A 14,549-nucleotide genomic window follows, 5' to 3' on the forward strand; every position below is an offset into this window, starting at 1 on the left:
GAGAGGTGGAGGAATCTTTTCAGAACTGTTCCTTTAATGCAATGGCACACTATAAAAACACCTCTACACATACAAAAATATACTAGCATATTTAAAATGTCATAAGCCTAAAAAGTCTTCATCTAAGACCCTTTTTACCTTTAAGAAGCTGTTTTATACAGCATCACTCGTTTAAAAAATGCTCAATATCGTATGCTAACTTTACCCACTGACTTCACCAAGTACTTTATACTTAAACACCAAAAAATGTATAAAGCAAACAGAAACAGAAAAATTCAGATGGAAAGATTTTATTATTTCTTTGAATCTATTTTTATTTGGGAGCACATGATCATTAATAGCTTAGTCACAAGTTCAGGTCAAAAGCATATCAGCCAGTAAATATGCTCACACACAAATAGTGTCATGCTCAGGTGAGCACCTAATGCTGTGTGAAAAGTGCGTGAAACCATGAAAATATGATTAGAAACTATTGACTTATTGTTTCTCTCACAGTCTTTAAGGCAGATTTGAGACCTATGTACGAGTTTCAAATCACTGTAACAATACTCCACTTAAACCACACATACACCAAGTGATTTTAATCATTTATAACCTATTGTTAGAAAAAGTCTCACACAAAAAGACACAGTGAGACACAGTAGCGAGCTCCAACGCATTTATTTACTTGAAAGGAAGGAAAAGCATACACAGTGAACGTCTCTGCAAGTTCCATTTATACACTCCTTCCAACGTTATCTTGGGAACATACGTGTGTGACGCTCTTACAGGGTTTAGAGTGCATCATTTTGTGATAGCTGTTGATGCACTTTTCACAAAAAAAGCTTGATATAGACAGCACTTTATAATGAATCATAATCAAATACTTTATTAACTTAAAGAAATTATGTGGTTACAGATTCTCTAACTGTATAATCTTATTATTTTCACTGTGGAGGATGTGCAAAAGGGTGTGACTACTGCACTGTGTACTGTGCATTACACTGAGGAGTCGTACAGACAAATATCCACAGGCAGGAATGATTTCCTGTGTCATCCAGTGGTGCATTTGTGTAATCTCAGTCTCTCACTGAATGTGCTGGCATGTCACGGAGTGGGTGGAAGGTACTGTCCAACGTTGTCCTTATCTTGGACAACATCCACCTCTCCAACACCACCCCAGCTCCATCCCCCACAATATTACTGGCCTTGCAGAACCAGTTTCTTGATCCGCACTTGATGTTGGCATTTATGGCCCCTTAACTTGCAACATCAGAGGATGGCACTGACCACAGCAGACTTGTAGAAAATCATGAGCACTTTCTCACAGATGTTAAAAGACCTCAGCTGCTCTGACCCTTCATATGCCCTATGTGTACTCTAGGGTATTTACAGTCCTCCACAATGTCCAAGGGGAGAGGTCCCTTGTGCCGCCCCTGTGTTGCTGATCACCTTGTCAGACCTTGTGGTCTTCCTGTCAGGTAATCAACAATCCACAATTTTGTTGTATATGTACAGTCAAGGACGAGCCTTTCTAGGATCTTCATGACGTGTAAAGTCAGTGCCACTGGTCTGTAATCCTGGGGGTCACTGGGACATGTAGTGTGCCAGCAGCATCCCCATATGACATATAACAGCACTGCTCCTTAAAATACTTGAATCACTATAAGTTTAGGAATTAATCACATCCTTAAAATGACACGCTCACCATTACATAAATCACATGTACACCATAGTTGGAGTTGGGGAATGGCTGCAATCGCAGTATTGTGAGATGGTGAACGATGTACCTTTATGATCAATGATCTTCTTTAATAAACTGTTCACCATCACCTCACCTTATCTAATGGTATGCACTGATGAGATAAACTACATACTGACTTGAGGTGAGGGTTTACTTGATTTTGTGCCATATAAATAAAATAAACAGAATAAATTATATATAAATTATGAGCCTCGCCTCTGTCAGTGCGCCCCAGGGTGGCTGTGGCTACATGTAGCTTGCCATCACCAGTGTGTGAACGTGTGTGTGAATTGGTGGATGACTGAATGTGTAAAGCGCTTTGGGGTCCTTAGGGAGTAGAAAAGCGCTATACAAATACAGGCCATTTTTACCATTTACCATGTTCTGCAGTGGGGATTTGTAACTTCATTAAATGTATTTATCATGATTTATTAGCAATAAAAAAACATGATGTTGTGCTGTCAAAACAGCAGAGAGTCCAATAAAAATGATTCAACAGAGACAGGAGGAAGCATCAAAGAGTTTTATTGCCAGTCGATTAAAGAGAATTTAAGAAGTGTATCCGTTCTACATATCCAGTGAGTGTTTATGGCAACAACGTGATACAGTGTTTGTGTGTCATTGTGAATTCTGTTTCTTCCACTGTTCTGGTGTGAGGGTCTTCTGTTCAAAAGCATGGATCTCTTTCAGCTCCTCGGCTAGACAAGTATTCACCATCCTGCCAACACACAGTACACACAGCACAGTGACATGACGAGCTTTAAGGCTGCAGAAACGGCTAGAAAGGAGTTTCACTGAAACCCGCACAGACGTATAATCTGAGCAAAAGTCCTGCGTTAAACTTCATTTCTTTATATTTTGCCAGGAAAATAGAAAATATTTGCTGTGGTTTATGGAAATCTGCAGACATATGTTGCACAATTCTAACCAGCTTGAAAGGCAACACTGAACACTCTGAGGCTGCTTCAGGTCATTTTCAGGAATAGTTGCCCTTCATGAAGGAAATCCAAAGCTCTTCTTCGGAGGTTTCTGCCTTTGTTCTGTTCTGTGTCAGGATAATCCCACACAGCTTCAATAATGTCGAGCTCTGGGGAGGCTAGTCCATGACTGACAGTGCTCCACTGTGTGGTCTTCTATCCAGGTATGATTTAACTGCACTGGTGGGATCATTGCCATGCTCCACACCACTGGCTGAAACCACGACCAGAGCCTCCACTGTGTTTTAAAGATGACTCTACACACTCACAATGTTGAACCTCTCTCCCCACCTCCTCTGTACATACCGATGATGAATTGAAGCAAAAATATACAATTTTGTTTCTCTTTTTGTTTCATTTCCTGTTAAAATTGCTAATTTTTAAAGGACTCAAGCCATACAAAGTCTTGCACTAATAGCCATTAAGGAATCACTTGGTATTTGCAAAAATACTTGTTTTTTTTTTATTGTTTACATTTTTCATATATTCAATTAAAGTAATTGGAACAAAATATGTGTTTTTGCAGTGCACTACTATTAAAGTGTCTAAAGACACAATATAAAATTCTTTGCCTAGTTTTCTGTTACATGTAGCCATAACACAGGTTCATCCCTTGAGCCTTTTTTACTTCTTAACCCAAGAAGGTTAAGGTTACAGAGAAACAAATAAACTATCCACAGCTTTGTTTTGTCATCAGCACCTCATGCGTACACACTGGCACATGTGTTATTACCTGTGTCTCTGCAGCAGTGGTTTGTTCTCAAACTGGGGCGAAACCACCAGCACTTTGAAGCTGGCAGCACATCTGTTGGCTGATGTATCCTCCACCTCCTGGTTAAGCACAAGATCAAGTATGTGAGTACCTTTACTTAAGACAAATAATCTAAATACTTCTATAAAAATACATTTCAAGGTCATTATTACTCATCCTTTATTATAAAAAGGTAGATTTGCAGTAGTTCTGTGAAGTGAAACTATTGAGTATCAAGCTGCAACTAACATTTTCATAACCAAATGATGTGCTCATATTATTTGCTGCATTAATCAATTCATTGTTTGCATCGTTTAAAAACAGTGAGATAGCATCACCATTAGCCAGAAGCCAAACTGACACCTTACTATACTTCTGTACTTCCTCTGAAATATACTGGTTTATGTGCCATTAGAAAAAGAACTCATGTAAAGTATGAAAAGTACACTGATGTAAGTGTACCTTCTTTCATTCCAGCAATGCACATTATTACAACATAGTGTCAATAATTACAGCTCTGATTTTTTTATGGTAGTTTCATTTTAACAGAGGCAAAAATACATTACATAAAAGTTATAAATTGATTTGTGTGTCATGTGTAAAATATGAGTGAGTGGTGGTGAAACCCTTGTTGCCTAAAAAAAGCTTGTAGTTGGTCACCAGGCTTGCACACATCTCATGAGACATTCTGGCCCAGTCTTCACAGAAACTCTCAGCTGTTTAGGTTTGTTGGCTGCTGTTTCAGCTCCATCCACAGATTTTCTATTGGAGTCCTGGAGACTGGCTATGCCACTCTATGACCTTAATGTGCTTCTTATTTAGCCACTCCTTTGTTGCCTTGGCGGTATGGTTTGGGTTAGTGTTGTGATGGAAGACCCATCTTCAATGTTTTATGATACATGGTCCTGCCCAGAGGTGGAAAGTAATGAAGTACAAATGCATTGGTACTGTACTTAAATATACTTTTAACCTATCTGTACTTCAGTATTTATTTTTCTGACAACTGTACTTTTACTCCCTACATTTTTAAACAAATATCTGTACTTTCTGTACACATTTTCAAAACACACCAGTTATTTCAGGTTCGACAGGATCATCTCTTATACTCGGGATTTTAAGTGGGCTGGAAAGTGTGCAGGTGTTTGTATGTTGAAGCCTTAACACAAAACACCATCAAAGTATAGTGTTTCACCCTCCATGCTTGGTGTTCTTTGGGTCATACTGAGCATTTCTCTTTCTCCAAACATGGTGAGTCGAGTCGAGGCCAAAAAGCTAAATTTTGGTTTCACCCTATTACTGCGCTTTCTCTCAAGCCTTCTCTGATTATTTAGATGTTTCCTTCCTTCTTCAACCCAGATTTCAGTCTGTTACAGTGTAGTGTGTTTTCCAAGTGGTGTTCCAGGTGGCCTTGGTCCTACCTACCCTTGAAATCATCAACTTCTTCTGTCTAGTTTTGGGCTGATTCAACCGTTATCATCCTCACAAGATCTTGCATATGGCATACAACCTGGGATAATAGGGGGTCGTTTAATATTTCTTCCATTTCTGAATTATAACAGTTGTCACCTTCTCACCAGCTTTCTTTCTTTTGGTCTTGTAGCCCATTTCAGTCTTGTGCAAGTCTACAATCTTGTCCCTGATGTGCTTTGACAGCTCTTTTGTCTTGTATGTGATGGTGGAGAGGTTGGAATTGAAGAAACTGATTATGTAGATAGGTGTGCTTCTACCTCACATCCATGTCCAACTTAGAATTACAAATTAAACTAACAGACATGTCTTTGAAATGCGGGAGGAATCACACAGACACATGGGCATTATGCAAATAGCACACATAAAGGACCCAGCTGGGGTTCAAACCTTTTTTCTGTGAGGCAACAGACCTAACCCACTGTGCTACAAATGGGCCCTTGTAGCTGTAAAATGTTACTTCGAAGTTAAGGTTTTGTTGTTAATGACTGAAAGCACTTTGAATGTGCGTATTACACACACACACACACACACACACACACACACACACACACACACACACACACACACACACTCACACTCTCTCTCTCTTAGGAACAGCCTTGAACCTACCACGTGCACTGCCGCCAGCTCTTTGATAAGTCTGTCCCGGATGTGATCAGCTGTTACTGACATGTCTACATGATATAAAAACGGAAACAAACCGATTGCAGGGTTAGTGGTTAGCCGGACCGGCAGCTGCTTTGTCACACTGGATCTGATGACTGATGTAAACTGCCACTTAAAATAAGGGCGTTATATTCACTCGTGCATTTTCGGTATATTTAAAAGAAAAATACTCTTCGACTGTTAAATCGTTGAAGATGAGAGTATTACCAAAGGCTGTGATGCTGTCGCTCCTTAGTGACTCTGTGCGGACGTCCTACTGGCGTCAGTCTTCGGCGCTAAGATCACAACAGACCGAAAGAAACACCAATTGCATTGTGACAAATTACACAGTGCCCAATCATTTGAGAGCCGTACATACAGTAGGCGGGACCAATTATTTAAAATAGCAAATCATAACACTAGAGGTCTATGCAGAAAGCCAAATTAAAGTTTTGCAGTTTCGATTAATGAATCAGAAAAGACTGCACGTATCCGACATCTTTAGTCATAGATGTGTTAGTATAGCCTGACTGGTATAAGATGTTACGCTTTTGTTAGCTACTCTGCGTCGTTACGCTTTTTTGAATTTTGAATTTTATCAGGCAGATTTTTCGACTACTAATACAGAGGCTGTTTATGTGTATGTACTTTTTTTTAAAGCGACCAAGCAGTCGGAGGTGGCTAACTGTGGATGAAAAACGTAAAGATTTTGTGCAAAAGTCACGTAAGTGTTGAACAATACTTGGAGTTATTTGGTGTGTATTATACCTGTATAATACTTTAGCATGTAGCCAATGTTAGCCACTGTGACCGATATCTGGTAAAGTCGTGATTCAGTCTTGGGCTCATGAGAGTAGTCTGCTTATGCTGTTACTATGGTAGTGGAGGTGGAAAGTTTCTTCGGGGTGTATATGCTGTACTGCATCAATCCAAAATTTAAAGGCCGTATCTACATCGGCTTCACTGTGAACCCAGAGCGAAGGATAGGACAGCACAATGCTGGGAGGCACAGAGGAGGGGCCAAGAGGACCAGCGGGAGAGGACCGTGGTAGGGCCTCGCAACTTTATACTGTACGGTGTACCGCACCTTGGACATTAGTTACTATTTACTGTGTCCGTCTGTCTACAGGGAGATGGTCCTCATTATCCACGGCTTCCCATCTGATATTGCTGCTCTCAGGGTAAGTATCAAGACACTGTCCAATCTATAAGTGATGGAAATGAATCAAAAACTCTCAGAGCGCCATTGTGACTATAATAAAGTGTCACCCAAGCCCATAAGGCTAGTCTTAGCACCAAATAACCACAGAATAGAAGAGATGGTGACCATAGTGTTTGTGTTCTGAGACTCCTGTTTTTTATGTCACAGCCTAATTGCATTTCCAATAAATCTGAAACACAAACACAACAGACAACATCTCCCCTCTTCTCAGGTGTACGGTAGTTCTGATGCCTTGAAAGTTGCTGGAAATTTGGAGGTTTTGGAGTTTCAGAAAGGCTGATCTTGTGTTATGAGACAGTAAGGGCCTCATTTCTGTAGCTGGGACAATATGATTCAAAATAAAAAAAATATGCTCCAGACAGCAGGGTTAGCTAGCTTTACTACTTGATTTCTCTGTTCATTGCGTCTTTGCACAACAACATGAGCAACAGAAGAAATCCTCTTTTTGCGGAAACATAGATAGCAGAGGGGCGATCCAGAGACATGCTGATAAGGTGGGCCCTGAAATGTTTAAAGACCACTTTAAACATTATATTTTATTAATGGAATTGCAGATTCCCATCCCTACCTGAGAATGGTTCTACCAGAGGTTTCTTCCTGTTAAAAGGGAGTTTTTCCTTCCCACTGTTGCAAAGTGCTTGCTCATAGGGGTCATCTCATTGTTGGGTTTTAGTGTTTACTTGGTGGAGAGTCTTTACCGTACAGTATAAAGCACCTTGTGGCACTGTTGTCTATATAAATAGAATTGAACCAGACTGAAAACAGACAAGGTTTTAGGCACAAGTGAAATGAGGAAAATACTTCACATAAATCAGATTAATATTTTGCTAGCTCCATCCAAGCTGGACACTGTCCTGTGTGGCTGTGTGACTGTCATGTTTCTGTGTGCCAGTTTGAGTGGGCGTGGCAGCACCCTCATTCCTCCAGGAGGCTTGTGCATGTATCTCGGCGCTCCAGAAAAGAATCGAGCCTGGAATTCCACTGGCGAGTCGTCTCCAACATGCTGAGGGTTGCGCCATGGAACAGACTGCCGCTAACAGCCCGCTGGCTCAAACAGGAGTACAGGATGGACTTTGAGCCTGGCCTGCAGCCTCCCCTCCATATCCCCATCGCTTTTGGCACCGTAAGAGCCAAAAAGACACCCTCGCTACAATGTCAGGACGAGGAAGAGGAGGAGGCGTCCATGTGTTTTCTCTGTGAGAAGCACATCAAGGTAGAGTCATCTAACAGATCAGTATCAGTGCTTTTACACATTTCTGTTCAGTTTAAACAGCAGGATGTCTTTAATGGTCAGCAGGATTAACTCATCAAAATACTCAATGGCTCAGATATCGTTTGGTTGTTTAGATACTTGTTTTTCAAATCATATCCATCTGAGCACATTGTTGATATATATTTTTTTAATCTAGAAACATTTTAACCTACTTCAATGACCTTTCTTCAAATAAACAGGCAGTGGAGAGAATGTGTGGAGCTTCCTTCTCTGCAGCAGAGCTCCTGACCTGTCCCTCTGTTTTATTTTACTTTAGTCTCAGCCAAGCTGATTTCCTCAGGAACAAATAAAATACTGAAATGAACATTAAGTTATCTAAGTGAATTTTATTCAACTCAACTTTAACTTCCCCTGAGTATCCAAACGACGCAGGGTTGAAAATAATGTGCAAAGTCGGGCTCCCGACGAAGGGACAACAACTTCTGTCGGGGATAACTACCTTGACACAAGACTGGCTCTAGTGAGCCTTGACATCCCAGTCGACTATCTACTGCTAGCTGGTGGGATGTCAGGCATCTCCGAAAATGTGGGAACACTTTTACAAACAGGTGATGTCTTCATAAATCGAGGTCTCGCCTGAAAATATCTTGAAAGTTTATTTTGTGTCCCAGAATCAGTAATAGTTCAAACTTTACTTGAAATTTTAGCTGAATTTAATGTAATGTAAACAATGTAATGCTTTTGTGCTCTTCGAGGTGTCAGAGAAGCTGAGCTGTGTCCACCCTTCCTGTGGGATGAGAGGTCATGTAATCTGCCTTGCCAGATATTTCCTGAGGTCTGAGCCATCCCACCTTCTGCCAGTTGAGGGCGAGTGTCCTTCCTGCGACAGCTCGATGCTGTGGGGAAGTCTCATCCGACATAAACACGGCTGCTTCGGAGACCTGGAGGAGGTCACGCTGTCTGCAGCCCAAGTTAGTTACAGCATCTCATGCTCAGTATGTTTAGATAGAATACATTCAGCTCTCTGTTCATTACTCACTTTTATTATTTGCATGTCTCCTGTTGGTTCTTTACTGAAGCCTCTCACAAAAAGCTTTGCTCACATTGATTATGCCAGAGGCGGTTACTGGAGTCTCACTGTATTTTCGTTTTGTATTTTATTTTTTTCATGTGCAAAATTAAGACAAAATGCCAAAGCAGTGTGTGAAAACCAAGTACACCCTATGATTCAGTAGCTTGTAGAACAACGTCTACCAGCCACAACTCGGAGTAATCATTTTCTTATGGCGTTATCAGTCTCTCCCATGGCAGTGGAAGAATTTTGGCCTCTGGTGTGTTTGATTCTTTGGGTCACCGTGCTGACTAGGGTTGTTCTGATTTCACAACTTGGACACTCTCATTCCTTACACTTTAATGACACATACATATGGGGCCTTTTGAGGTGGGCACACTGAACAGGGTCCTCACCTCTGGTGCCGGTGCTGGTTGGCGCCCCCACCCACTGGCTGGTGCATTGGTGTTTCTCGGTGTCTGCGGCTGGGTGCCCGTTTGGTTTGTGGCTCACTCTCAAAGGCTGCTTTGCATGACCTGGCCCTCCTGGCTCTGATGGGCCCCTGCTTGGGTGGTGGGCGTGGTGCTCTTGGGTCTCAGGTCCTGGGCCTGGAGCTCAATCTGCTCTGGCACAGCTGGCTGCCGGCAGCACCTGCGGGCTCATTTCTGTGGCCCTGGGCCTTCTGCACTGTGGCTGCTGGCTGCTTACCTCTGCTCTTCTCCAGGTAGGGGCTGCCATTGTCCTTGAAGTGGTCTGGGGGGGCCTCTGGATGTCTGTTGCCCCGGTCACCTCCTTGCCTGCTTCATATCCTGTATTAGTAGTACTGTGTGCTGTTCAGTCAAATTTCTAATTTATTCCATTTTTATTATTTATCTTTAATTGCCAGGATTGGCTCTCCACTCTCTGGACCCTCCGTTCTGTCCAGTTCAGCTACAGTCTCCCCTCTGCTCTGCACAGCCAGCAAACTGCCTGCTTATCCACATGTCCGTAATCTGCTCTGCAATAATTATTCGTCTTTTATCTAATTGCAGTTCGCTGGCTGCAATGTTAATGATAACAGACGGCTAATGTGGCTATCGGGTAATTGCTAACGCTAAACACCTAATGTTATTGTGTGTGCCAGCCAGGCTAACGTTTATGATAACTGTTTAATATTTCAGTGTTGCTGAAATGAGAGTTTTACTGAGCTCTGAAATTCCTCTGAAAGTGTTGCTCAGTGTAATGCATGTTAACTACTTCAGCTGTCAGTGGGGGGAGGAGCTGTGAGCCTAAAGTTGCCTGTCAGCTGGAGGCAAAGATGATTGACACTGTTGCACACGAGTATCTTAATTCAATGTTAATTTTAGATTCGATTAATATCGGAATAAAGTTGTTTTTTGGTGTTTTGTTGGCACGAGGCTGATGCTGTATGGCATAGGTGTCAAACTCTGGCCCGCGGGCCAAATTTGGCCCGCAGCCTAATTACATTTGGCCCGCGAAGCCATACCAAATTACTATTAGAGCTGGTCTACTGGTATTATACAGCTAATATATATATTGTTTAGTATTAAGCTTTGCTTGTTCCATATTCAGTTTTCCAGCAAAACTTATTTGAGTCCATAAGAAAAGATTCATTCTTATATCTGGACGAAGATTTTTTTTTTTTTTTTTTTTTTCAATAAATATTAACGTTAGTCCGCGACTTTGTTCCAGTTTTTAATTTTGGCCCACTGTGTATTTGAGTTTGACACCCCTGCTGTATGGTATTCTGAGTGGTAATCTATTTAACAATTTACTACTCTGATCTGCAAACTGTCAAAACCTCTGTTTTCATAGAAGTGCTCAGACTTGATGATCAGTTAATTATGTGCATTTGAGCTTAGCAGTACTGGCTTCTACTCGCCTATTTACCTATGTACTTAGTTTTTCACACTTTGTTTCTGCATTTTATCATTTGAATCAGATGATCTTTCATTGATCTCTAATTGATAAAGACTGTATGCATTCTAATTTACGTAACTGGACATATAGGTACAGTTGGGCCTTAAAATGTCACATCCCTTTCAGAAATCGTGTGTGTGTGTGTACACCACACCAGTAGATCTGGAATAAAATGAAGAGTAAATATAGACGATTTAAGGTGCTTAATTACTTTGCTAATTTGTACTGATCTTCCACAGAGTCACTGGGCAGACAAACTGCAGATATGAAGAAGGGGAAGCTGTAAAAAAATGTGTTTACTTCTCACTGGACATCACATCACTGTCAGAAGAACTGGAGCACTGCGTGGAAAGGACCGTGCTTCCAACATGATCTGCAGTTTGTGACGACTGTGTCAGTGGCCTGGCATTAATATGGTGCTTTTCTAGCCTTACTGACTACTCAGAGCACTAGAAGCCACGTTTCACCATGAGTTACACAGCAAATTCTCATTCACAATCTATTTGAACCTCTAACTCATGCAATCATAGGGCAAGAGGCAGGATACACTCTTTTTTGGTTGTCATTATTAGTGTTGAATTAGGTGCGAGTGATGTAGCGTTAGTGCTGTCTTCTCTTCGTTCCAGTCTGCTGGAGTCTGAGTTTGGGAGGAAAACCACACAGGGAGAATATGCAGAGTACACACATGTATTAATTAATAGTTACGTGGTAATTCTAAGTGTGGATATGGGCGTGTGAATGGTTGAATCTCTGTGTTAGCCCTGTGATGACAACATATCCATGATGTTCCTGCCTTTCCCTTACCCAGTGATAGCAGGAACTCCAGCCTAACTTTTGTCTTGTTTCTGTCACTTTCTCTTAATTATTTAAAAAGCAGAATAAAATCTTCCGTTTTTATACATGACTGATAACTAATTCTTCCATTCTGTATGTATTATTGTAATATTATGCCTTATAATATAAAGCGCCTTGAGGCGACTGTTGTTGTGATTTGGCGCTGTATAAATAAAACTGAATTGAATAACTGTTTTGGGGGTATAATCTTGGTTATGGTTCCCTGAGCTATAAGTCTGGCCCATATTTTTTCTGTACACTACCACAGAGGATTTTAAATCAGCCATGATGTGACTGAAGTGCGAACTATTTGTATATGTATGAATATGTATATGTACACTACAGGTGAAAACGTTTAGACCACTCCAATTTTTCCAGTTATTTATTGCAAGGTCTGTCCTACAGAGAAATTGCAAAGAAAGTCAAGGTGTCAGTACAGTTTCCTTCACCATCAAAAGGCTCAGTAACAAACTCTGACAGGAAGAGGTCTGACAAACCCAAAGACACAACTGAATCAGAGGACAAGTTTCTGAGAGTTAACAGCTTGCGTAATAGGCGGCTCACAGGACATCTTCAAGCACAAATTAATAGTCGTATTAATCAAGTCTCAGTTTCTTGCTTCTTCTTTTCCTGGTCAACCTCCATGAACTGATTTGGCTAATGTGCCTTGTTCCTTGGCCTGGAAGTCCCCCTGTTTTCTGTTTGATGTGTGTGTATGTTTGTGTGTATATATATATATGTGTGTATATATAATGGAGGGTAAAGTGCCACTTTGATATTACGCATGATTGTTATTCTCAAAATACTGATTTGGTTTTAACTCAAGACTGTACTGGAGCATTTTCGTGGCTGTACGTGAGTCTTTTGCGCCTGTCCCATCTTCACTCCTGGGCGGGAGGGGCTTGTACGGTGATCACTGGCTGAAAGGCACAGAAAATAAGGTTGAATATCATTACCTCTATGAGCCCTGTCTAAAGTTAGTAACAATGATTGTGTGGCCTATTCTTAATGGGATAACAAAAAAATATTAATTTACTGTGGAGGGCCTCAAGTGCCATGGTTAAATAATTATAATTGAAAATAAATCATTAATTAGATATATAAATAATTAATCAATAATATCATGTCAATTAATTTCATGTAAAAGATTTAATAATTTTTTATTTAGTTGTTTTCAATTGTAATTAATTAATTACGCAATTAGTTATTCAATGGCTTATTTAATTAAGTCATATTGGCACTCCTGACCCTTCTGCTGTGTTCATGAATTAATTTTATCGTTCAACCTCACCCATCAAAGTCATGGCAAGATAATCGATTGCCATGAAGTGGATTTGGGGCAGGTATGCCAGAATGCATTGAAAACCACAAATGGCACAAGTGTAAGTAAAGTTTTGAAATACCTTGTTTGTGTATTTTGAAAGATTGTGAGCACAAATCTAACAGTTAACGGTTAACAAAGTTAACTGGCAGCAGGAACAACTGTCTTTGAAAACGTCAGAGCACTTTTGCAAAGAGGCTCTATCTCGACAAACTGACCCAATATTTGAAGATTATGCCACTACAATCTCAGCGAAAAACTGTAGTTGGAGACACACAAACAGGGTATTTCAAAACTGTAAGTATAGTTTGGCTCCACACATGTCCAAATGCCTGTGTGTAGGCATTAATGAATATGACAATGTGACAGTGCACTGCGATTGCGATCATGAGCATCTACTCACTAGTTTAGCCGGTGGCCCACAACAGTTGACCACCTTACAGCAATAGGCAGCCAAAGTAACAGAGATGGCAAACAGAGTCGCCTGGATGAGTATACCTCCAGCACAAAAGTGGGCGTTGATTTTCTGTAAATAGAACACAATACACACACATGACATATGGACATCTTTCATGTCATTCTTCAGCTCAACTTCCTTCATTAAATTGTGCATTTAGCATACTGTGAAGTGCCGTCACATTACTCTTCCACCTATTTCAATTCAATTTTATTTATATTGTTTACATTTATTATAATTGTAGTTTTTCCATATTTATATAAATAAATAAAACTATATTGAATTATATAGCACCATATCACAAGCCCGCTGCCCCAAGGTGCTTTATATTGTGAGATAGCCTCTGTCAGTGCGCCCCAGGGTGGCTGTGGCTACAATGTAACCAACTACTCTTTCAAGAATTTTCCCACATTAGAATAATGGAAGACAATAGATGGTTCTTAGTTTGACACTTCCCTTTCTTCCACTAATTTGAAAATAAAATGAATGTAGTTCAACTAAATATAATAACAATATTCTTATAAAGAAGGCATTTGTTACTCACCTCAATTTTATGGCAGATTTCACCGTAGTCCATCATGTAAGAGTGCCAGCAGTAATAGGGTGTGCTATCCTTAATCAGAGTGCAGACTAGATTGACGATGGAAGCGACACACGCCACAATCTGCATCACCAAGCAGGCCCTTAGCTGAGAAAAACAGCTGATACAATTATTTGCTTGGAGACATGGATACATTGTGTAAGAAGATATAAAAACAAAACACTTTAAATTTCAATCCTGATATAAAAAGTCAGTTTCACTCCTCCCACTTGTTTCCAGCTAGTTGCTAACAAGGTGACTGCTGGTGTCTGTTTGCTGTATTATGAGAAGTACTGCTTCTACATCCTGGCCATATGTGCTGTTGCATGTACTGGTCACTGCCAGTCCTGGCAGTAAGATGTCAGGGACAAGGTCACTTGACATG

General features: G+C 40.6%; 2 protein-coding genes across 4 annotated transcripts; one reads left to right on the top strand and one right to left on the bottom strand.

The window, feature by feature from the left end:
• Positions 1-2,231: 2,231 nt before the first annotated feature.
• On the bottom strand, positions 2,232-5,908 carry zgc:112271 (uncharacterized protein LOC553698 homolog). 2 transcript variants are annotated; one of them, XM_040038315.1, is made up of 4 exons: positions 5,795-5,908; positions 5,531-5,595; positions 3,434-3,531; positions 2,232-2,441 (listed from the first exon to the last, which is right to left on the bottom strand). In XM_040038315.1, exons 2-4 carry the CDS (start codon positions 5,591-5,593, stop codon positions 2,342-2,344), a joined length of 261 nt encoding a protein of 86 aa, XP_039894249.1. In that variant the 5' UTR covers positions 5,594-5,595; positions 5,795-5,908; the 3' UTR covers positions 2,232-2,341. The 2 variants fall into 2 exon arrangements, with proteins under 2 accessions (XP_039894249.1, XP_039894250.1); XM_040038316.1 differs by lacking the exon at positions 5,795-5,908 and having other exon boundaries at positions 5,531-5,788.
• Positions 5,909-6,018: 110 nt separating this feature from the next.
• On the top strand, positions 6,019-11,867 carry slx1b (SLX1 homolog B, structure-specific endonuclease subunit). Of its 2 annotated transcripts, XM_040038314.1 has the most exons (6): positions 6,019-6,290; positions 6,542-6,614; positions 6,696-6,747; positions 7,681-8,001; positions 8,757-8,972; positions 11,212-11,867. In XM_040038314.1, exons 1-6 carry the CDS (start codon positions 6,203-6,205, stop codon positions 11,239-11,241), a joined length of 780 nt encoding a protein of 259 aa, XP_039894248.1. In that variant the 5' UTR covers positions 6,019-6,202; the 3' UTR covers positions 11,242-11,867. The 2 variants fall into 2 exon arrangements, with proteins under 2 accessions (XP_039894248.1, XP_039894247.1); XM_040038313.1 differs by having other exon boundaries at positions 6,020-6,614.
• The last annotated feature ends 2,682 nt before the right edge of the window (positions 11,868-14,549 follow it).

This window comes from Simochromis diagramma, unplaced genomic scaffold (assembly GCF_900408965.1).
Source record: "Simochromis diagramma unplaced genomic scaffold, fSimDia1.1 OVJJ01000413.1, whole genome shotgun sequence".
NCBI lineage: Eukaryota > Metazoa > Chordata > Actinopteri > Cichliformes > Cichlidae > Simochromis > Simochromis diagramma.

Excerpts from the sequence above, each read along its gene's own strand:
- slx1b (XM_040038313.1), top strand. The coding sequence starts at position 6,442 with ATGGTAGTGGAGGTGGAAAGTTTCTTCGGGGTGTATATGCTGTACTGC. Across the intron at positions 6,748-7,680 it reads CTGATATTGCTGCTCTCAGG|TTTGAGTGGGCGTGGCAGCA; the intron begins GTAAGTATCAAG and ends TCTGTGTGCCAG. Across the intron at positions 8,002-8,756 it reads TCTGTGAGAAGCACATCAAG|GTGTCAGAGAAGCTGAGCTG; the intron begins GTAGAGTCATCT and ends GTGCTCTTCGAG.
- zgc:112271 (XM_040038315.1), bottom strand. The coding sequence starts at position 5,593 with ATGTCAGTAACAGCTGATCACATCCGGGACAGACTTATCAAAGAGCTG. Across the intron at positions 3,532-5,530 it reads AGCTGGCGGCAGTGCACGTG|GAGGTGGAGGATACATCAGC; the intron begins GTAGGTTCAAGG and ends GTGCTTAACCAG. Across the intron at positions 2,442-3,433 it reads CCACTGCTGCAGAGACACAG|GATGGTGAATACTTGTCTAG; the intron begins GTAATAACACAT and ends GTGTGTTGGCAG.